Genomic DNA, 22,700 nt, shown 5'->3' with positions numbered 1-22,700 from the left:
ATTGTAATAAAAATTTATGAAATTTCCAAAAAGGACAAATTTGTGGCATTTTTCTTTAAATTTTCGTTTAAAAAATTGCACATTTTAGGAAATACATCAATTGCAAGCATTTGCAATTGCAGATGTTGTAATCTATGTCTTCTTTTATTATCAAAATCTTATATTACTAAAAACATATTTTTTTGATCGGCACACTGATAGACATCATCCAAATACCAAAGGCAAACTATTCATCTTCAATAAATATATTCCACAAAATCACAAATTAGTAAATACAATATCCATTTGTTTTATTTTTTGAATCATCACATTAATTACATATTATATATATAATATATATATATATATATGTTCACGCTGTGCATCTTCTTGAGCCGGACTACTGACTGGGCTAACTTCAAAAATTGTTTTACAAGTTATTGGGCTTATCATTTTCTGAGCCCATATAACGAAAGAAGCAGACAAATGTACGATAATTCTGGAGCCTTGTCACAGTTCCCAAGGTACATCTTTCTTGGAGTTTTATTAATTATTATTATTGTTATTTATATTATTATTATTATGATGAGCCTCTGCGTCGTTATCCAATAACGTCGACACGACGAGAGGGACACACGTAAGAAAGAGACAAGATGACTTTGGTGGTGAGTCATCGCACCGTTTATTTAAGACCAAATCCTCCTTGATCAGCTGTTAAACCCGCGTCTCAAAAGATCTTTGTTCTTCCCAAAAGCCGAGGTTATATCTTATAATACAAAGAGGGTTTCGTGAACTATCTGACAAAAAACTAAAAAAAGACAGAATCGATACTTTTTCCAAAAATTTCACCGCAGAAACTGTCGGGAAGCAAAGATTATCATCTTTTTGTTTTGGAGTCTCCGTAAAGAAGGTGTCTTTTGTATCCTTTCTGGGTTTTATAAGATCAGATCAAAAGGCTCCATCTTTTCATCTCTCAACAACATCTGAGAGGGAGAGAGGGGGATAGGGAGAGAGGGAGAGAGAGAGAGAGAGAGGATGTTAGAAGGGAAGGCAATGGTTGAAGACACAGACATGCCGTTGAAGATGCAGATGCAAGCAATGGCATTTGCGTATCAAGCTCTAGATCTTTTCGATGTGGTTGACTGCAAATCCATCGCTGGCCACATCAAGAAGGTAGGATTTCTTCTTCTTCTTCTTCTTCTTTTGGCAAATTCCTCTACTTTTTTTTTTACAGGATTTGAGTCTTTAATGTGGTTTGGCATTGTGGGTTTGAATCATTTGTCTGAGAAGATTCTTGAATCTCTCCTGTGTCTTTGTCCCGGTTGTGATTCCAAATGTGTTTGGATTCGAGCAGGAATTTGATGAGAGGTACGAAAGTGGATGGCAATGTGTGGTGGGATCAAATTTTGGGTGTTTCTTCACACATTCCAAAGGGACTTTCATCTATTTCCAACTGGAGACCCTCAAGTTTCTCATCTTCAAAGGGGCTTCTACCCCCTAGAACCTGCAGGGGTCTGTTTGTTTCCCGAGAAAGTTTCAGGAGGAAAAACGAAACTGAAAAGTCCTCAATCGATCGAATCAACATCTCTTTTTCTGGTTTCTGATTGTAGAATTGAAGTAGCTGTGATGGGTTAGGAGCTGTTTTCTTCTTCTAATCTTAGGTGTGTGTTTTTTTTGTAGATAGATGCTGATGATCCAAAGACTCTAGAGGTTTTTTTTCCAATAAATTGTGAAGTCTTTGTTTCTGCTTTGTGTTCATGCGATGAATAACAGTGATTGAACGGATCTTGCATTGCCGTCCAAATGATAGCACAAAGTTGTAATCATATACTGAAATTGGGAATCAGTAAATATCTAAACCCTTTCATGCACACAAAAACATTTCAGCCTTGTTCTTGAGGAATACAGAAATCAAGAAAGGAAGAAGAAGAAGCAGTGCATAAACTAAGACAAAGAATACAACAGACAGAGAGGGAGAGATTAGAGCTTGCCACGAGGGCCAAGCTTAGGCTTCTCTTGAGGGCCTTTCTTGATGGGAAGATCGTCACCAGTGGCATTGGCACTCACATAAGCCAGCGTTGAGCCTCCACCCAAAATCAAGAACTTTAGCAGTAATCCTCTCTTTGTGAACGGAGCTGCGAAAGTTTCAAAGAACTTGCTCTGCATATGTACAGAGAGATCAATCATTCGCATGATTCAAAAGTTCATGTGCAGTTTCAGACCAAATTCAAAGCGAGACAGTGAACCGAACTGACGAGAGAATCATGCACGTGAAGTTATTACCTGAAGAGGGTTGTAAGGAGAAGGAGCATCAGAACCGTACAAGTCCCATTGACCTGTTGAGTTTGCCAAATCTTCCAAGTCAAAGTACACACTCTTGTCCCCATACTTGGCCACCACGGCACCAACCCTAGATTCACAAAAGAAGCTACCAAAAAACTCAAAAACTAATTCTACATATTTTTATTAGATTAAAGAATCGCAAGATGGAAGCATGCATTTACCTTGTGGATCTGGGTCTGAAGCTCTGGCGAGAGGGCTTGATGAAAAGCTTAGTTCCGGCGAGGGAGCTGCCGGAGAGGCCGTTGACGGCGGCGGAGGATTGAACGGCGGCGACGGTGGTAAGAGACGCCATTTGATTTCGATTCAAGTAACTCGAAATGATTGGTTCTGTGACTTGGAGTTGTGTAATATGGTGAGGGGTTTCTGATATTCACTCATGGATCTTGTCCTGACACGTGGCGAACTGGGTTTCTCCCGATTAGATTTGGAGTGCCATTCAGGATGTGCCGCGTGGAAATGGCTGAGATAAGCTTATCCGTTATTATAGCTGCCAATGGACTGTAGAGAATTTTATTCCAGCGACTCCAAAGTTCAAAGCAAAATTCTTAGAAAAATTCAGCAGAATAAAATTCTTATATGTTAAAATTTTCATTTGTTTATTGGACAATTTAGAATTTGATTTTGGATATATATGTGTACATTAATTGCCCTACAAATACTATGTTTCAAAAAAAATTAAAATGATAAAAAATATAGATTAATCATCGATAACCAATTTTCCTTTGAGCTTTGTGTATCTTAGATTCTCAGTTTAGTCCCTTTGAAGTTTGAACCACCCATTTCGGTACCACCAAAAAAAAAACAGCCGGTGAGTCTTATCTGAGCCTCTGTGACTGTCGAGCCGAAGATAATCTTACGCTGTCTAATTCTCAGTCTCGGGGAAGAAAAGTTCGCATCTTTTTTGGTGGGTTTGAAGAATTTGGTTCCTTTTTTTCTTCTTTTCTTCGGAAAGGGTATTGAAGGATTTGGTTATACTGAACCCCGACGATGAAATCAGCTCTGATTTTGGTTTCCGCCTTGTGAATACTCAGGAAGACGATGGCCTCCATCTCTGCAAGCTTGCCTCCGCCATTACTGCTCAGTGGAAGAAAGTCCCTTCTCGCAACCATTCGGAAACTCCCATTTTCTCCTCCTCGAGGTACGATTGACTTTGTTCCATATGAAAAGCTCTGTGTTGTTGGGGCAACCAAAAAAAAAAAAAGTGGAACCTTTTTACTTGCAGAGGCAACTTTGATGAACATTATAGTTGACGTGTTGATCTCGTTGAAGTGTTCATCCTTGTAAGAATCATTCGATTGTTTTCATGTGGGCGTATGATTTTTGTCTGATTGTTTGCTGGGTGGGTTCGGGTGCAGCCTGCTCACGGTTGTAAATTACAACTTGTGATTAGGATTAAGATTATTATAAGAATTTCTCTTGTGGTTGTGATTCTCTTTATTATACATTCGAGGTTATTTGGCAATTGCCTTTTGTATGTTTTTCCTGATCAATCTGTTCATTGTTGGGAGTATGGAAAGCTTTGCCATTGCTCTTAATGAGGCTAATGTTTGGGAATCCAGATTTGTAGATTTAGATAATCAAATACGTTGTTGGTTTTTTGAAGGAAAGGATATGTGATTGTTTGTCTCATGCTGCCTTGTAGACATACGGAACCGTATTGGTATCGGTTTCCGGGTGAAGGCAAGTGGCCAGAGCTCTGAGTCATCCACTGATCTATCCGTCGTTAAGTCTGTTCAGAATGTTGTAAGCTCTAAAACACTGTAGTATCTTTGCCCGTCACAGTTTATGTTTGTGACTTTCCACAATTTCTCCCCCTCCACTCGGTTCTGATACCAATTTGTATGGTTTTCAGATTTCAGAGAACTCTGTGTTCAGATAACATATATATGTGTGTATATATGTATATGCATTCCTCAGTCTGATGGGCATATTTCTGTCTTGTATTTCGCCGGTTCATCTTTTGAAAAAACCAGTGGGAAAATTCTGAAGATCGGATAGGGATTATCGGCTTGGGATTTGCTGCTGTAGTGGCCCTCTGGGCATCACTGAACATTGTCACGGTAAAATAAAATGTCTATTACTGCCTCTTTGGTTCTTTCTTTCTTTTCATCTTTAGCTTTGTAACACAGTCTTCTTATCCATCCTTTTATCCTTCTACATATGGACAATGGTATTGATCGTGTTTTTTTAATATGAACAGGCAATAGACAAGTTGCCCGTCATCCCAAACGCGCTGGAGCTAGTTGGCATATTGTTTTCCACGGTGTGCATCTTCGATTTATATATGCATTTCATCAAATTTTGATCTGAAAAAGCATATATGCTTTTCATTTGGGTTTATTTTCCATATCGTAACTAGTTAGCATATTCCTTTTCTGCAGTGGTTCACATATCGCTATCTCTTGTTCAAACCCGACAGGTACTCTATGCAATCTCATTTTTTTTATATGCCATGTATATATATAAATGAAGATGCAAAGTTTTATGCAAATCTTCAATTCTTGGAGCTGATTTTCAGGGAGGAGCTATCTGAAATCATTAAGAAGACGATATCAAATATACTAGGCCAGTGAATGGTATGCTTCAAAGGTGAGGAAACGCTTGTTTCGACGTTGAATTTTGTATTGCAACGTGAATGGAAGATTTCATGTTGGTACCGGTTGCAGTTTATAGTATGTGTATGCGAAATGATTATGATGTAAAGATTGATGAAGTGGATGGTTGTGGTTGTAAGCTTATGGGAAAGTATGTTGTTGGTTGTGGTTAAGTACAGTATTTTCCATGAATTGCTTCACGGATCGTTGTGGTGTACTTGCACTGCCCGTACTTTCTTGCTCGATGTAAATATATGATTAATGACCAAACAGGTCTAAAGCCAGAACCTGGGAATGTGCTCTGTTGTTTTTATAGAGCATCATCTGGTTCATGAAGATATTGCTTTGGCCTAAGTTTGGGTCTGAAAGTCATTTCTGGTTCTGGTTCCGGGTACAAAAGTTTGTCTTTTATGAAGTCTTCTTTAGTATCGTGTTTGAGTAATCATATAGTGTAAATACAGTGTTTTGATTGTTTCCACATTCGGTTTCATGGTTTTCGGTTAGTTGGAGAAAAAGTACAGCACAAACGTAATCCTATACAGTATATGTATATAGGAATAGTCCATGTTATGAGTACTTCAACGAGTCAGAGAGAAGTTTTCTTTGAACCTGTAATGTATCCAACCACGATGAGCTTCCGGAGACAATCCCTGAGAGTTTCAAGCACCGCCCTTTCCTGCTCGATGTAAGTATCTCCTCCATTACCATCATCACTGTCTCTCTTACTCAGATCCTTTGAATTGCTTAGAGTATCGATCATTTCAATCATTCTTCCCGTTGAATGTACCATTTCTTCTGCATTTTCATTTGTGTCGCCGCCTTGTCTAATGCATATATCCTGCTCATAATCTAGCTCTTGTAAATTCCTGGTCTCTTCTTCCATGTTTGGTTGTAGCTCCAACAGTGTGGTGTTGCCTGATGAAAATAAAAAAACCCGTGCCGAATTATTAAGGAGGGCGTGTTACGGTATTCTCGCGCTGAACAAGCTGACGAACAAACTCATACCTGCGTAAGCTTTGGCGGATACCGATGCAGACAGAAGAAGAGAGCATATATCTACCATGTCTGGAAGAAGTATGGTATCCCCCAATGGTGACTTTTTCTTTCTGCAAATCCAATTAATCATGCTTATGGACAAGAGTAATAGTAAAGGCAAAAAATCAGCAAACATTTGTGTGAATTCAAACCTGTATGGAAGCTTTGAACTTCCAGACATCGAGAGACGTAGAAGATCTCGAGTGGCATCATAAGGCGTCGCAGTTGAAGACTTGGCTTGCTATTGAAACAAAGAGGAAATGCATCAACTAAATAACAACAGATCAGGGCTTTGAATCTGTCTGATTAACAATCTAAGTCAGACACTGCATACCCGTCCATGTTCCTCAGTTCGGTGAGTCTGATGAAACTTTTCCCTTGTATGAAGCAGTTTATGATATTTTCTCGTCCTGTCAGATAAAATCATCCCTAGATCATTGGGGGAATTGTTGTAGTCCCTTGAAACGACTGCAGTTTTTGTAACACTTTCCTGAGTTCGTCTCTCTCCATGTTGATCTTGTTCTTCTCACTAGACCTAAGCGTCTTCCTCTCGGGCTTCCCAAATTCGAAGAGAAGCTTGCTATGGTTTCGGCCCTTGACAGAAACATCTGTCTGGATCTCTTCTTCGACATTCTTGCAGTTGATGCATTTACAGTGTTCCGAGCAGAAGAGATTGGCCTGGAAACACTCGCAGTACTTCTTGAGGCACTCGGTTCGTTTGCATTTGCATCCTCTCATCGGAATGACAACCTTAGCAGCATCTGCCGTCTCATCCTGTGATGTTAACAAGCAAATCGTTATACGGTAAAGAATGGTAAATCGTAAAGCTTAGAATGTAGGATCCTAAACTCATAATGTAGGATCCTAAACTCATAAGGTCGGAACGCAAGAACCTGCTTGTCGCTTGGATAGTGGAAAAGCTTTCCCTTGAACGCATTCGGATTACGAAATAGGATATTATCGACGGCGACTTTTCTGAGATCCCAGTTCTCAAAGTTGTTGTGGCAATCAACACAATCACATCCACTGCAGAACACTCCAGAAGAAAAGCACTCACAGTACCTAATGGCCACGGGATAAGTGATTACAACTTCGATACATTCGGCAACTTTTCAACCCTAAAATCACAGTTCTATAGGTTTTGTCTGGTGATTGACTATATGGATGACATATCTGAAATGAACTCACAGCTTCAAGCACTTGGATTGTCTGCAGTGGCAACCTTTGTACTTCCTCAGAGTACGGCGATTCCAATCTGTGTCGGTTATTGGTTCCGGTGTCACTCTCCTCGGCTTTCTGCCGCATTCATATCAGAGAAAAATATCAGACATTGAAACTAAGAACTTACACAAAAACTCTGACTTGCAGAAATCGACGCTATCATTTGTTGACAGACTAAGCATTGTAATGATTCTAGCAGAAGTGTCTACTGAATCAAACACTAAAATCGAAGAAAAGGTTACTTCAACAAGAAATCGTGTGGTTTTTTTTTTCCCATTTCTCCCACAGATTTCTCAGCAAATCAAGCAAAACCTAGAACGGATCGGGAAAGGAGAGGAGAGGAGAGGATTGATTGGTAACAATACGAACTTGGATGGAAAATGAGAGAGCTCAGGAAACAGTGGGAGCTCTCGGAGAGGCGAGAGAGAGACAACAGGAGATAAGCCTAATTTGGTGAAGACAAGCTGTCGAGGTCGATCCTCAGGCACGATCACATCGGAAACCACATCGGCTCTGTTCTCCAACATTCTCACAATCGCTCCGCAAAGGTAAAAGGTTTTAGAGCGATCGGTGATCAATTCTCGGAGACGCTTCGTTCCTCATACTTGGAATCCAGAAAACTAGGATTTCACAGCGGCTATATAACTCTGAGTGATGAGATCCTTCACGACTTCCTCCTGATTTTCCCTCATTTTCTAGGATTTTCCCGGAAATCAAACGGCCTCCAGATACATTTGATGAAAAAAAAAACGAGAGAGAGAGTTTTGGAGGGAATAAGCGGATGAAGAAGACGAGAGGAAATTTAAACAGTTCAGAGTTCTGCCTTGTGACCGTTGGAAGACCAGCAATTTGATTTTTAATTTCATAATTTAATATGAACAATATATTAAAAGTTAATTTCTATTAAATAAATTGTTTCTGCTCATATTTTGTTTTTTTATAATTGAATCGAGAATGAATGGCTTTTGGGTTATTCATTTGATTAAATTCCAAACAAAATATACATTCAAATATCCTAATCAAATATTATTTGTGGCTTCTATCCATCAGTCGATACCAAATGTGGCTTCTTTGTTTGAGGTTAGTGTGGTTTAGAAATTTCATATTGAATTAAAAATCAAATATAATTTCGATTATTGGACGGTGGAATTCTTTGTCTAAGGTGCTTCATGCATTCTGCTAATGAATTCATAACAAATAATTCAAAATATCGAATCTAATTAACAGGACGAGATAATATTAAAGGTTAACTAACTGTCTACATATTTTCTAAAATATAGAGTATAAATACATGAATACAATTAACGTCCTAATACTATATATTCACAATTTAGACCACGGCTTTAGATATTATTGATTTTACAAATATTCTAGCTTTTCAGGATTCAGTTCGAAATTTTAGTAGTTCAGTCCAAAAACGGTTTTTTCGGTATTTTAAAATTTATATCAAATTAGACCGTATATTATTCGGTTCAGTTCGGTTTTAATTTCTGTACGGTTCAGTTCGATTGTTGTTAAAAAAATTAGATTTTATTTAAAAAATATCGATTTATCTGGAATTTAAAATTTGATTTGGTTAAAATTTTAGATTTTATAAAAAAAATATATATCGTTCGGAAATTTTGAATGATACGATTCAAAAAAAAATATTAAGATTTTTAATTCGATATGATTCGATTTTTCGAAACCGAATCGAAACGTGATTGTATTGACGACTTCCAAAGAATTTATATATATCCTTCAAATATGGGTGTAATAATTTTCCAATTATTTCAATGGGCTTTCAATATTTATTCAAATCAAACAAATCATGAATATAGAATGGAATATATTATCAACTTGGACTTAAAAATCAAAATAATCGGCTCTAGCGTTGACTTTATAGCTTTGGATAGGGTTCACACCAATCTTCTTCGTTGACCTTTTACAGTCGTTGAAAAAGCCAACTCACATTTCAATTCCATTGCATAATCTACAATATAAAATTTATTTTAATATGTTCTTCTTAGAAATTTCCTATATTTATCTTCGAGAAGGTCGATTTTTTCAACTGAAAAATTATTTATTTCTTTTCCTTATCTTCTCCTATAAAAAGAAAAGACCATATTACAAAGACATTGTATTAAAAATCTAAGGTAGATTGTACGGATCATATGGGTCGAGTTCCACCGACAGCTCCATCAGAAGATGGAATGAACAGAGGTATACCGGTCCAACACGCCGGTATACCGGTCCAGCAAACCGGTGTACCGGTAGGTTCGTTCACGCCACAGGATTATCAAGCTAATATTGTTAACCAGCACGTCGGGAGCTCATGGAACACCGGTTTGTTTGATTGTCATGAAGATCAGACCAATGGTAATATGCGAAAAATTTCTTTAAGATGAAATTCTTTTGAGATGTATAATAAATTAGATATATATATATATATATATATATATATATATATTCTATATTTAGTTGTTTTATAGTGTTTGTAACATGTGGATCTTAGTATATACACTTCAAATTTTTTGCAGCCGTTATGACAGCATTCTTCCCTTGCGTGACATTCGGACAGATAGCTGAAGTTGTGGACGAAGGAGAGATGAGTACGTTTCAGTGGACCAAAAATCGTATTTTTATACGTATGATATACGGAATCTAAGGTTTTGTTACATATATATTTGTGTGAATGTGCGTATGTATAGCTTGTCCATTGGGGAGTTTCATATACTTGCTAATGATGCCGGCGTTGTGTTCGCAATGGGTGATGGGATCAAAGTACAGAGCAAAGATACGGAGTAGATACGGTCTCGTAGAAGCTCCGTATTCAGACATCGTATCCCATGTGTTTTGCTCTTGTTGCTCTTTGTGCCAAGAGTATAGAGAGCTCAAGACCAGAAACCTGGATCCTTCTCTAGGTACGTACGGTCTCATCATTTTATTCATAACCCTGATTCTAAATTAAACCTATATTCATTGCATTAATATATGGTGATAAATATGCCAATAATTTGAGATATAATTTTATTATATTTTCAATAAATAAATACATATGTAGATCGATGATAATACCCATATCATTTTCTATTGCATCGGTATTTATCAGTGACATATTCCGGATTCCGTTCAAGTTATTTTGTTCGTTTTTCTTTAGTTTTAACATTTGTAATCATTATGTTTTTAAACAAAGGTTTCGATTTGTTACAATTATATTTTCATAAACAATAACTCGTTGTCTTTAAAAAAAATTCCATTTTAATTTCAATTTATACTGAGATTCGTTAAAATGTTAAAGGAAAAACACATCCAATCAAATTTGTAATCATATTAAACTTATGTTGGATTAAATATTATTCAGTTCAATTTACTTTCGAATATTCAAATCGAAGTATATATATATATATATATATATATATTGGAATTTAATATTTTGGCATTTTGTTAAAGCGAAAAAGATAAAATAAATGGGCAGGTTGGAATGGGATTATTGCACAGAGACAAGGGCATTATCAGAATCAAGCGGCACCAAGTGTTGCTCCTCCGAACCAATACATGTCTAATTAAATCATCTCCTTTTGTTATGAATTATTTAAATTCACACATATATTTTCTATTTATTTTGGTTATACGGATAGTAATAATGAAAGATAATTCTTGATTGGGAGTATTTTCTTTATTTTAATTTCTGATTATTTTTTTTTGTACCGTTCCATGTGATTTACTCGTTGTACGAATTATATACACAGCGTGATTTTTAATGAATAATAATCATTTTATAACAAATGATGGAAAATTTTGTAACAACTACTGGAAAATCAACGGTCAGGATCACATCTTGGGCTGATCCTTCTTCGTAGAAACACGCGCGTGTTCTTCCCTGTCTTTGCAAGAGAGTGATCGGCTTCTGTCTCTGTTCATGAATGCCACAGCTGACATTAACGGCTACATAAATTAACTTTTAGATTTCTTGGTGGAAAAAAAAAACACGCACAAAAAACGGAATCTTGATCGCGGTTCAATTAAACCCACCACTGCTTGAACCTACCCAAATGACGGCTACATTAAAGAGTTTCAACCACTTCTCCTCCTTTAACCCGCGTAATTACCATTCCGCGATTCTCTGCTATCGCCTTCATCGATTCCAGCTTCGTAATTCCATTTCGTCTTCTGGGTTTCGGTTCTTGCGATCCACGCATCTCTTCTGTAAGTCTTCTTCCTCGATTTTGTCCTGATTCTTCTGAAATTTCTGGGAATTCTCTCTGGGTTTCGTGTCTTGTGAATTGAGTGTTTGACTAAATTTGTTGTTCTGTGGGTGTCGGGTTTTTTTTCTCCTGCGCCATGTGTACGCACATCACATGTTCGATGAAATGTCTTAAAGATTCGTTCTTTTGGAGAGTAACTTTGATGATTTTGGGGAAAAATTCTGTCTTTCGAGTTGGGAAATCTTACCACCGTGAGCTTGTCTCTGTTTGAATTGGTTGTTGAATTTCCGGTTGAAATGGAGGAAAGAGTATTTCCTCTGGTGAGAGGAGGACACAGTCAGGATCAGGGATGACATTTGTAAGATAGACCATAAATGCATTCGGTTTCTGTGAGGTTCATGGATCATTATGCATTAAATTCTATCTTAAAGTGTTGAATTTCTCACCTTTCTGAGGAAAGACGTTCCTTTTCCCAAAATTTCTCATGATCTGTGTGGAGTTATCGCGCCATTTTTAAACATTACTCCAGCTTCGTTTTGTTATAGTATATTTTGTTTTGGAATCAAATCAATATTTTGAAGTCTCAAAGATAGGGTCAGGTTTTGAGGGAGATTTGGTAGTCATTGATTTGTAAGCTTGATAACAGGCTCTTCTTTCTATCTGTTTCATGCACCATTAGAGCCATGATCTAGCGGATGTTCTCTCTGATGTTGATATTTTGTAATCCATGGAACATTTCACCTGAAAATTCTATGTGATCAATGTTACAGCTTCGCAGTCTGGTACACTCATGGAGGTGTTTAAAGCAGTACTCAGGGAGGGTTCTGGTGGTTGTGATAGGATCGCCATCAAAGCTGAAGAAAAGAGTTACACTTATAGGCAGCTAATATCATCTGCCCTGAGAATATCTGATTTGTTCTGCAATGATGATAAAACCAATGTATGCAGGGGTTTGTTAGCTTAGTCACATTCTAATGAAATGCCATGGAAACTTCTAATTCAATTGTTGTCACAAAGTCACAACAGTTTATTAGTTCTTTCATGGGTTGAAGTTACTCAACTTTGCCTTTTTTTTCTCTCTGAATTTCTTAGGGGTATGAAACTAGGAAGCATGAAGGGTATGGAAATCTTAATGGGGCAAGAATCGGAATTGTGGCAAAACCTTGTGCAGAGTTTGTCGCTGGAGTATTAGGGACATGGTTTAGTGGTGGTGTTGCGGTTCCACTTGCCCTCAGTCATCCCGAGGCTGAACTCTTACATGTGATGAATGACTCGGTATGAATTCTGTGCCCCTGCCATCTTCTTTTGTCATGATTTATTTTCATCGTTTACACTAATTTGAGATTGGAAACCTTTCTACCTGTTTATATTGTTTATTGTGGTGTTGGTTGGGTTAAATTCTCCAGGAAAGTTGTTTGTGTATCTCTTTCTTTTTTTAAATTAATCCATCTCTTCATTCTTAGGTGTTCCACGCGTAGATGAATGCATGTCAAGAAGTCTTTGTAATCTTTAAAATATATTTCTTCAAAATCAAGAAAGGTGCCCACTATAGTCTGGCAGAAAATTTACCTTGAGGTGTTGGTGTTTTCCTGGTTGGTATGATCCTATAACACACGCAGGCATAAATTTTCCTTTCGATGTGTGCCTAAAATAATCTCCTTTTATTTGGCAACTAGGATATATCTCTGCTACTGAGTACGGAAGACCATAGTGAAACTATGAAAATAATTGCAGCTAAGAGTGATGCCCAATTTCTCTTAATTCCTCCTGTTGTTAGCTCTACCTCAGAAATTGATGTTCAGAATCAATCTCAAGGTGGAATTTCAGAAGCAGAGGGAAGGTATCTAGGTTAGTTTTCTAAGATACTTAAATATCTTGAATTCACATTTACAAGTTGTTTTACTTTTTTTCTATTAGATGCTTGAGTAACTATCGATCTGTATTTTCTGTCCTTTGTATCATGTTAGTGTTCTATTTGTGCAGATGACCCAGCATTGGTTGTCTACACAAGCGGTACAACTGGTAAACCCAAAGGAGTTGTCCATACCCACAAAAGCATCAATGCCCAGGTATATATGTCCAAATGGCTCTGCATGCCGTGTGACCCGAAAAATGTCTGATTGTATATTTGTGATATCTTCTAAGACTGGAAATAACCTCCCCAGTCAATAAAGTTCAACAAGAGCTAGTGCAGTCATTGTTTGGGTAGCTGAATTTATTAGCTTGATACTACAAAAAATGCCTCCAGCTTTTGCTCGTGTCTTGGTTAGTGATGCTAGTGTTTTGGCTTATAACTTGCATGTTTTACAGGTTAGAATGTTGACGGAAGCTTGGGAGTACACTTCAGCTGATCATTTTCTCCACTGTCTGCCACTACATCATGTTCACGGGCTTTTCAATGCTCTGTTTGCTCCTTTGTACGCAGGTTCTTCAGTAAGTATTCCACATATGCTTTTGCTACGGTCTTTCTGGTACACTAATTTTCCAAAATCTCATGCTGGTTGAAGGTTTCTAATCGATGTATTATTCTTTGAAGGTTGAGTTTTTGCCAAAGTTTAGTGTCAGTGGAATCTGGCGAAGGTGGTGTGAATCATATCCAGTGAATGGGGACAGAGTAGATGATGCCATAACCGTATTCACAGGAGTAAGTCCATTTTCTAGTTTTGTTCCTCAAACTTTATTGCGTTGTGTTTTTCTGTGAACATGTGCCAATGATTTTTTTTTTCCATATTAAAGAGCCAATAGTTTTTTACTTATACAGCAAGGATCCCTATTGATCCAAACATAACGGAATGTTGTGATATACAGGTTCCAACCATGTATACTCGATTAATACAAGGTTACGAAGCAATGGACTCGGAATCTCAAGCCAATTGCTCGTTTGCTGCTAGGCAACTTCGCGTAATGGTGAGCAACCTGTAATTCCTTCCAAGTTGTGCAAACATGACCAAATGTATGGTGGCAAATGCATATATATGTATGGACAGTTCTTGCATATTTGCTGACGAGATGCATTTTCAGATGTGCGGCTCCTCTGCTCTCCCTCAACCCATCATGCAACGGTGGGAAAGTATCACGGGTCATCGTCTTTTGGAGCGTTATGGCATGACAGAGGTTAGTTCAGTCTCTTCTTGTTTTCCAAGAAGATCGTTCTTCTTTTATCTTATTTTCTTCCAGAAGATTGTGCCTTTTCTAGCAGTTTTATTTGATGATGTTATTTATTTTGTTCTCTATACATTTAGTTTATAATGGCTATATCAAATCCCCTACGAGGTGCAAGGAAGGCAGGTACAGTCGGGAAGCCTCTTCCCGGAGTGGAGGTCAGTAAAGATCTAATCTTTCCTATGCCTAAATTAGTATCCACATTCTCATATCAAAGAATTTGGAAGAGGTTAAGATCTCAATCCTCGATATTACCGAAAGGCATAATCTTGATTGCCATGCCATCCTGAATCATCTGCAAATGCAATGATAGGTCAAGATTGTAGAAGATGAAAACGATTCAAATGGAGTAGGTGAGATTTGTGTAAAGAGCCCATCTCTTTTCAAGGAATACTGGAAACTTCCAGAAGTTACTAAAGAATCCTTCACCGGGGATGGATACTTCAAGACCGGAGATGCTGGTCGAGTGAATGAAGATGGATATTACGTGATTTTGGGACGTAAGTAGCATTCCCGCACTGCATTGCATATTACAAGTTGTTTGATTTCTCCTCTTCTATTACCATTTCTCAGAATATTCTATGGTAATCAGGCACGAGCGCTGACATTATGAAGGTTGGGGGATACAAGCTGTCTGCTTTAGAAATCGAATCTGTTCTCCTCGAGGTAATAATCTCGTTTAACATTAAATAACACTTTCACAAGTTCTTGTTGGGAAATTTCTTACCGGTTTATATTGAGAAATGTACTAAAACTAGAGGATTAAGACTATGGAGATCTTACCCTGAAATGATCCCGGGTGTTGAGTAGCACCCTGCAGTTGCAGAATGTTGTGTCTTGGGTTTACTGGACAAAGATTATGGAGAAGCCGTTACAGCGATAATTGTACTGGAGGCAGAAGCTAAGAGGATAAGAGAAGAAGAAGAAGAGGCAAAGCCTGTCATTACATTGGATGAACTCTGCAGTTGGGCTAAAGACAAGCTTGCTCCTTACAAGGTACTTCAGTTACATTATCATGAAAGTTTTTGTCTTTCCAAAACACAATCCCAACACAGATTGAGTGATTCATCAAATTTCACAATCTTGAACGTTTGTTTCCGTTTTCATCTTCAGCTTCCGACGCGTTTGCTGATATGGGAGAGCTTGCCCCGTAACGCAATGGGAAAGGTGAGTGAGTTCATCATCGACGCCATTGCTGCAACAAAAAAAAAGGAAACTTTTCGAATGATACAGTTCAAACTTTAGACCCATTTTCTGAGTATTGTCTGGAATTTGCAGGTGAACAAAAAGGAGCTGAAGAAATCTCTGAATGCTCAAGAGTGAATGGTTTTTGGTTCAGGACAAGCATCCATTGCTTCTTGTATTTCTTGTGTTATTACCAATAAGGTATCACATATATGATTAAAACTATATATACACATTGTCCATATGGGTTTTTGGTACATTAAGTAAAAGATTATGTGAACCTAAAGAATAAGTAAAAGATATGTCAAAGCTCTTAAGGCAAATGCTTGGAGAGAAAACAACCAGAAAACAGATGAAGAACACAACCCTGTAATATGCTTGGAGAGAACAAACACACAATACATAAAAGACAGAAAAAAAAAAGGGACAAAAAAGAAAACACCAAACTATAAACCTATCTAAATTCCCAAATCCACACACCAACCATCTAATTACACATTTATATAAACATTTTAAAAAAACCCATCAAACCAGATCTTTTCACTCACAAGATCAAACACCAAACCCTAATTTTCCTCCCACTTTCATTTCTTGGGCTACAAGCCATATAGACAGCACAGAATGTAAACAATCTAGTTTAACTTATCTTCTTTCCCTTCCAAGCATTTCCCTGCAATATCATGCAATTCCTCCTCTTCTTTCACACCATTAACCCTACCATTCCTCAACTGATCCACCGCCGGACCGTACGCCCAACTACATATTATGTAATAGATCACGTTAACGAAGCTCAAGATCGCGAGAAGCCAGCAGTAATAATCGTAGTGACCCTTGTTAAAGTTGTCTGAAACCCAACTCTCTCCGCCATTTCTCGATGTAACGTCGTTTACAGCCCTGAGAATCACGCTTGCGAGGAGACTAGCCACTGCCATTCCAAGACCGAAGAGCGAGGCTGCTATGCTCGACATGCTTTTGGGAAACTCGGTATAGAAAAACTCGGTCTGCCCTATTGCAGTTAACGCCTCCGCCAGCCCGTGAAGTACGTACTGCGGGACGAGCCACATTGCTGAGATGTCTACCACGGCATGGGCATTGTCTGCGTAGCCTTGGCTTATCGCCTTTTTCCTTCTGAGACCCTCAACAATGGCGGAAGTAGCCATCGCTAAGAAGGAAACGAACAGGCCGAGCCCCATTCTTAGCTTGACGCTGAATCTAACAGGTCTTCCTCGGATCTTTGAAGCTAGAGGAAGGATTGCTCGGTCGTAAAGCACGACCCACATGGCCAAAGCTATGATAGTGAACAAACCGAATGATCCACCTGGTATTTGGAAGCTTGAGCTTTGGCTAAGACGCCTGTCCATGGAATTCGCTTGAATCAGCTGGAATGAGTTCTGGCTAGTGTTTATCGACATCATTATACCCGTGGACCATATCGGTATGACCTTGATCAATGCCTTTAGCTCCTCAACTTGATCCGTTGTGCAGAGCCTCCATGGGTTCAATGCAAAACCATCCGACCCAATTTCTTCCTCCCGGCTTCTTATAACACAAGCTTTGTTCAAGAACCTAAATCAAGAACAAGGATTACGTCTCTAAGATCGATCTAAACACACGAAAACAAAGAACTAAACTCGAAAAAGATCGAAACTTTACCTCAGTTTCTCGGTTGGAGCTTTGAGATCAGAGTCTTTCAAGTGATAGTAACAATCAAAGGAGTCGTCGTGATCAGGTAAACTCAGGCTTCTGTTCATGTAAGCAGCAACAATCACTTGCAGAAAACCGGTGAACAAGCTCTTCGAGGCATTGCGTTTAACGTACAAAGGAGAGGCGAGGACGAAGAACAGTAGGGCGAGGAGCATCAAGATTGCGGGAATTCCGAACCCGAGCCTCCATCCGAGATGATCTTGGATATAAACAATGCCCGTGAGCGCGATCAGAACAGAAACTGCAGAAGAAGCGTAGTACCATCCAAAGAAACTCTCAAGAACTCTCTCGTTCTTCGGGTTCTCTTTCTTGTCCAGCTGATCAGCTCCGAACGCCAGAGAACACGGCCTTATCCCGCCCGATCCGATCGATATAAGGGCGAAAGCGGAATATAAAAGTGCTAACTGAGACGCCGTCGGGGATTTGCAGACTCCGGTCGGGTTATTGCAGGGGGGAGGCTTCACTTGCGGTAACATTGCAGTTAGCCATAGAAGCAGCATTCCCTGTAACAGTCATAACATGAAAAACCTATGTAACTTGCAATCTTGTAATAAGGCATATATGCTAGAAACTTTCGCATAATCATTTCATTCTAGATTGGAATATCACATTTTGTTACAAGAAAAATAAACAATAAAAAACAATTAACGGGTATCATCTCTATATATATATATATATGAACAAAAAAAATTGACAAATATCCTTATGAAACGAGAGAAATTCTTCTAAAAAAACATATATCGTCTTATAATGACCACATACTCATACAAATCAGCCTAAGTTGCTAGTTTTATCGAGAGTTTTCATATAATCATTTCATTTCACATTTTGTTATAAGAAAAATAAATTATGTAAAAACAATTAATCGGTATCTCGACGTAAAATGTGTGACAAAAAAATAATTGTATTTTTGGTCCATATGGATGCATGATTTGACGAATGTCCTTAGGAAACTAACAAGAAGAAAAATCCGAGGAATATCAATATCAACCTTTTGTATAAATCTGCTTTGACACTAGAAAATGTGTGTGTGACCACTAAGAACATGTTAGGTGGCACGTAACGTCAATTGGCATTATCCTACAAAAATGTTTTCCCCGAGAAGAATAATAATTAATTATTTGCATTGTATTTTGAAATCGACGTGTACATATATCCACGTCACGAGATTTATCGTAACACCCATCAAGTGGTGTAATCGCAATATGTGTATATATATATATATATATATATGTATATGCATATGTATATAATATTCAAATTGCTTGACGCTAAGTCCATGGCCAAACATGGTAAAATATTGAATGCGGGCAGAAAGGTGGGTCCATGTAAACTTGACCAATATCAGAAGAGAAGAGAAAAAGCTTCCCATCCATCACATCTTGTCCCCATATATATCCAAACATATAAGATTACATGGGATCTAACATTTAATTTATTCATACTAATTATTCTTTATAACAATTCATTTTAGCTATTTCAATAACCGATTCGGTCACGGTTAAATCGATTAACATATAATATAATTGTATCAAAAACAAATAGAGAAGGTAAAAGAGAGCTTGTAACAAAATAAAGACGCTTTTAGAATAGAAATGATTTTTTAATATAAAAAAAAATTGAACAAGATGGTTAGACATTATTTTTATTTTCTTTTTTGATATCACCTTTTTTTAGTTCTAAAGTTAAATCAATAAATGTATTATTAATGTAACAAACAACGGATATCATGGGATGTGAGCACTGTGGTCACATCACTTGCCAGAGCAAAAGCACAAAAGGAAAAAAAATACAATTTAAATAACAAAACAATAAAGTAATGTTTTTGTTATTAGTGTTAAAAAAATATATATTTATTCACATGGACATTTCACAGAACACCTGGCTTTTGTTAGCAAGTTTTCTAAATTAATTTGATAATGGGCAAATCCATATTAAACTAAATAAAAAAATTATTTAAAAAAAAAAGATGTGATTTCATGGCCCACAGTATTTTTCATTGGATTGGGGGTTCAAAGGTCTCACATGCAACATGTGAAATTTCGCCCCCCGTAAAAATGTGACTTCTAACGAAACTCCTAAATACGCATTTTTACTGTGAGGAGGATTTAGTAACGTCATGCATGATGTCTTTTTTTTTAATAAATAAACTAGTATAAACTAAAAATGATTTAGGAAATTAATTATTAAAAAAACCCATCCTATTATTTTATATCATAAAACTTACTTTTCGATATTAAAAAATGGCCCAAAAAACCTCGTACCACTCCTGTCAATTTAATCTTCTAAATTTATTACATTCTTGATTCTACCAAACAGGTCTTTTTCATATCAAAATCTATAAAACGGGTGTTTTACTGTCTCGCCGATCATATGGATCAAAGATAATCAAATTTTTTTTTCCTTTTGTAACGAAATCGATTGGTCTCCGGATATGAAATAACCGGGAAACAGAGAATCTAGAGGGGTAAAAACTGTCAATTTTAAGGGTTTTACTGTTAAAATGATATTGGGTGAATCTAATGAAATCAAGATGGAGTTTTTTTTTTTATAAAAAGAAGAAGAAGAAGAAGAAGAAATACCATGAAACTGGAGAGAGAAGCAAAGGCGATGGTGAGGAAACGGCCCAAGTATGAATCCGAGAGGAAAGCTCCCAAGAGGGGCAAGAAGTTGGTAGCAGCAGACCACATGTACAGCACATTTGTCCCTCTCGCTAACCCGAACCCGTAATCTCTCATCAGATACATGATCATGTTCGGCAACAATCCATAGCTCGACACCTTCTCGAATGCCTCATTCGCTGGAGAGATAACCCAGAAACAAGATTAATCGAAGAGAGAGAGAGAGATGGAGATAGATCTGATAAAGGGTCTGAAATCGGTGTGTGTGTTTGTGAGTGAATTCTGAAAAGAATGACCCTTTTGAAGTTCTTCGTCTTTGTGCTGTCTTAAGGTATAATTACAGAGCCGTTGCGGTTCAGTGTAAAATCTGAGATGGGTCTGGTCTGAATCAGACATAAGAACCTGAAATTAGAGATGATGACGATGAATGAATGGATGTACCTATGATGAATGGCATGGTGATGAGTCCACCCTTTGTCCTTCCATGGCTACTGGGTTGATTCTCCTTCATTTCAGCTTGCTCTGGAGGATTCTCCATCTCTGATTATGGAACTCGAGAGAGAGAGAGAGAGATGAAGAAGGAGGAGGAGGAGGAGGAGGAAGAAGATCTTTGTCTGAGTGAGTGCTTGAATTAATGCGATCTTCTCAGACAGCGAGGAATCTCTGTTTCTGCACCGAGTGAGCACTAAATATGGAGGTTTTTTAACTTTAAAAAAAGGAAAAATAAATTAAATCGAAAATTTTAAAAAGAAATAAACAAAAAGTTTCATCAAACACATAAAGAATTTTCATAATAGTTAGTATCTCCATTATAGTTATTTTAAACCATTCAGGGATATTTTTTATTAAGGGATTGAATGGAATTGATTTTCCCGATTTTTAGAGGTTAAAAAATTAAAAAATCTCGAGTTATGATTTTTTTATTTTAATTTTTCTAAAAAATCGTTAATGTCAATTTTTTGAGAAATTAATTTAAAATCCAAAAACTATTCTTTTATAGATTTTAGAAATTTGATAGATTTTTTTATTTTTATTAAAAAATATAATTATATAAATTATTCTAAAGACAAAAATATCTATTATTTTAAAAATAATTTTACAAAGAAAACCATAACGATGCTTCCATGATGTATTTGGAGGAAATTTGAGATGAAATTGCAGTAATGTTATGGGATTCTCGAGAGTTTTTTTATTAATGTTATTATTAGAATTAATAAATATGATTTTTGTTTTAATGCGAACAACTTTTTTTGGTAATTTTTAAATATAAAATCTAAAATCAAAGACTAAAATATTATTTTTACCCGTCAAATTTTTTAAAAACTGTAAAAACTACAAAAACCAACAACTAAAATTAAAAACTCAAAATAAAAATCATTACCATTAAAGATCTTATTCTTCACGTTAAGCAATTATCTATAAATTTAGCAAAAAAAAACATATTGCAAAAGCAGATCACGGCAGTTACGTTTTCTATTAGAACATTCAGTTTTAGTTGTGACAAGTAAAAACAACGATAACGTAATCATCTTCTCTATTATTTTAATAAATAACGATCGGAAAACCATCGTAGATTAAATATAAATATTAACTAGGGATGCAAAATTATGATGATTTTACCCATCTATATATATATATATATATATATATATATATATTATTAGGGATATCCAATCAAATCTTTTGAAATAATCTACAATAACGTAAGAACCCATGTAATGAATTCAAATCTATATAGAGATATATACAGAAAATAAGGGGGGAAAAAAGTAAAATGAGAAAATAAAGCATACCCCTTTTTGAAAAAAAGATGAGTTTTCGAAGTCAAAATTAAGTCTATAGTTTGCTTCAATCCGGAAAAAAAAAAGGAAAAGTTAATTTCATGTATTGTAACCATCATGGAAGTTAAAAAGTCTTAAGCCATAATTAATACCTAATCATCTATATTTGTTATTATTATATAATTAAAATAAACTATCTGGTCGTTGTGGCGTCTTTCAGAATCTTAAAAATATTAGATTAAAACGAATATAACAAGTTTTATAAAAATAAAATAAATATAATTATGAAGAAAAAGATCACCAATGGCGTCATTAATCAAAATAAGTCATTGCATCTTCTTGGTCCAATCACAATATTCAAGTGGCATAAAATTTAGGTTCCTGACAAAGTGGTTGAAATTCCAGTTTGACCATTATTTTATTCACTTGCTGTGTAACAATGAAGAAAATAAAATCACAGAAAATTCTTATGTTAAATAATAACTTTTTATATTAAATATTCCCTTTTGAGTTGAGATCATAAAGCGTACTCTTTAATTTTAATTTTAAATATATATGAATTCTCAAATTTGTATTATTGTGTATATGGAGTTCAATATTCTTGGATTTTTTTTAGAATTTTATATAAAATTCCATCTATTAAATTTTATATTATTTATCGTTTATCTATTTGATTTATTTTTTAAAAAAGTTAACCTTCCTTTAAAAAACATTATTGAAAGAAATCATTTTATTTTTCTGATATACACGCTTAATATAATTTTAAAACTTTATATTCATCTAATTCTTACATCAAATTTAATCAATTGTTTCTAATCTGATTCGATTTAATGTTATATACCCACACCAATATATATATATATATATATATATATATATAGATCTGTG

At 36.4% G+C, this 22,700-nt stretch overlaps 7 protein-coding genes across 8 annotated transcripts; 4 read left to right on the top strand and 3 right to left on the bottom strand.

The window, feature by feature from the left end:
- Positions 1-712: 712 nt before the first annotated feature.
- On the top strand, positions 713-1,729 carry LOC104817983 (dynein light chain 1, cytoplasmic). The gene is made up of 2 exons (XM_010547399.2): positions 713-1,152; positions 1,334-1,729. Exons 1-2 carry the CDS (start codon positions 1,015-1,017, stop codon positions 1,478-1,480), a joined length of 285 nt encoding a protein of 94 aa, XP_010545701.1. The 5' UTR covers positions 713-1,014; the 3' UTR covers positions 1,481-1,729.
- A 97-nt stretch (positions 1,730-1,826) lies between these two features.
- LOC104817982 (photosystem I reaction center subunit VI-2, chloroplastic-like) lies at positions 1,827-2,657 on the bottom strand. Its single transcript, XM_010547398.2, has 3 exons — positions 2,484-2,657; positions 2,263-2,389; positions 1,827-2,139 (listed from the first exon to the last, which is right to left on the bottom strand). The coding sequence occupies exons 1-3, from the start codon at positions 2,612-2,614 to the stop codon at positions 1,960-1,962; spliced, it is 438 nt and encodes a 145-aa protein (XP_010545700.1). The 5' UTR covers positions 2,615-2,657; the 3' UTR covers positions 1,827-1,959.
- A 359-nt stretch (positions 2,658-3,016) lies between these two features.
- LOC104817981 (protein CURVATURE THYLAKOID 1C, chloroplastic) lies at positions 3,017-5,252 on the top strand. Its single transcript, XM_010547396.2, has 7 exons — positions 3,017-3,226; positions 3,354-3,460; positions 3,965-4,065; positions 4,296-4,382; positions 4,523-4,585; positions 4,704-4,741; positions 4,841-5,252. The coding sequence occupies exons 2-7, from the start codon at positions 3,361-3,363 to the stop codon at positions 4,893-4,895; spliced, it is 444 nt and encodes a 147-aa protein (XP_010545698.1). The 5' UTR covers positions 3,017-3,226; positions 3,354-3,360; the 3' UTR covers positions 4,896-5,252.
- A 250-nt stretch (positions 5,253-5,502) lies between these two features.
- Positions 5,503-8,078, bottom strand: LOC104818134 (protein tesmin/TSO1-like CXC 8). Its single transcript, XM_010547589.1, has 7 exons — positions 7,542-8,078; positions 7,140-7,247; positions 6,845-7,013; positions 6,438-6,725; positions 6,104-6,192; positions 5,922-6,022; positions 5,503-5,831 (listed from the first exon to the last, which is right to left on the bottom strand). Exons 1-7 carry the CDS (start codon positions 7,697-7,699, stop codon positions 5,503-5,505), a joined length of 1,242 nt encoding a protein of 413 aa, XP_010545891.1. The 5' UTR covers positions 7,700-8,078.
- A 1,200-nt stretch (positions 8,079-9,278) lies between these two features.
- LOC104817980 (protein PLANT CADMIUM RESISTANCE 8) lies at positions 9,279-10,839 on the top strand. 2 transcript variants are annotated; one of them, XM_010547394.1, is made up of 4 exons: positions 9,279-9,530; positions 9,692-9,763; positions 9,863-10,075; positions 10,605-10,700. In XM_010547394.1, exons 1-4 carry the CDS (start codon positions 9,326-9,328, stop codon positions 10,619-10,621), a joined length of 507 nt encoding a protein of 168 aa, XP_010545696.1. In that variant the 5' UTR covers positions 9,279-9,325; the 3' UTR covers positions 10,622-10,700. The 2 variants fall into 2 exon arrangements, with proteins under 2 accessions (XP_010545696.1, XP_010545695.1); XM_010547393.1 differs by having other exon boundaries at positions 9,281-9,530; positions 10,630-10,839.
- A 239-nt stretch (positions 10,840-11,078) lies between these two features.
- LOC104817978 (malonate--CoA ligase) lies at positions 11,079-16,140 on the top strand. The gene is made up of 15 exons (XM_010547391.2): positions 11,079-11,360; positions 12,130-12,299; positions 12,452-12,634; positions 13,036-13,207; positions 13,343-13,428; positions 13,670-13,792; positions 13,896-14,003; positions 14,168-14,266; positions 14,381-14,473; positions 14,602-14,679; positions 14,835-15,021; positions 15,114-15,187; positions 15,332-15,517; positions 15,635-15,688; positions 15,800-16,140. Exons 1-15 carry the CDS (start codon positions 11,207-11,209, stop codon positions 15,842-15,844), a joined length of 1,812 nt encoding a protein of 603 aa, XP_010545693.1. The 5' UTR covers positions 11,079-11,206; the 3' UTR covers positions 15,845-16,140.
- LOC104817979 (protein NRT1/ PTR FAMILY 1.2-like) lies at positions 16,060-20,705 on the bottom strand. Its single transcript, XM_010547392.1, has 4 exons — positions 20,473-20,705; positions 19,993-20,210; positions 17,360-17,913; positions 16,060-17,272 (listed from the first exon to the last, which is right to left on the bottom strand). Exons 1-4 carry the CDS (start codon positions 20,567-20,569, stop codon positions 16,339-16,341), a joined length of 1,803 nt encoding a protein of 600 aa, XP_010545694.1. The 5' UTR covers positions 20,570-20,705; the 3' UTR covers positions 16,060-16,338.
- Positions 20,706-22,700: the final 1,995 nt, after the last annotated feature.

Source organism: Tarenaya hassleriana, unplaced genomic scaffold, assembly GCF_000463585.1.
Source record: "Tarenaya hassleriana unplaced genomic scaffold, ASM46358v1 Cleome28, whole genome shotgun sequence".
NCBI classification, from domain to species: Eukaryota; Viridiplantae; Streptophyta; class Magnoliopsida; order Brassicales; family Cleomaceae; genus Tarenaya; species Tarenaya hassleriana.
Note: the sequence above shows the minus strand (reverse complement) of the source record. Positions and strands in the feature narration are given on the sequence as shown.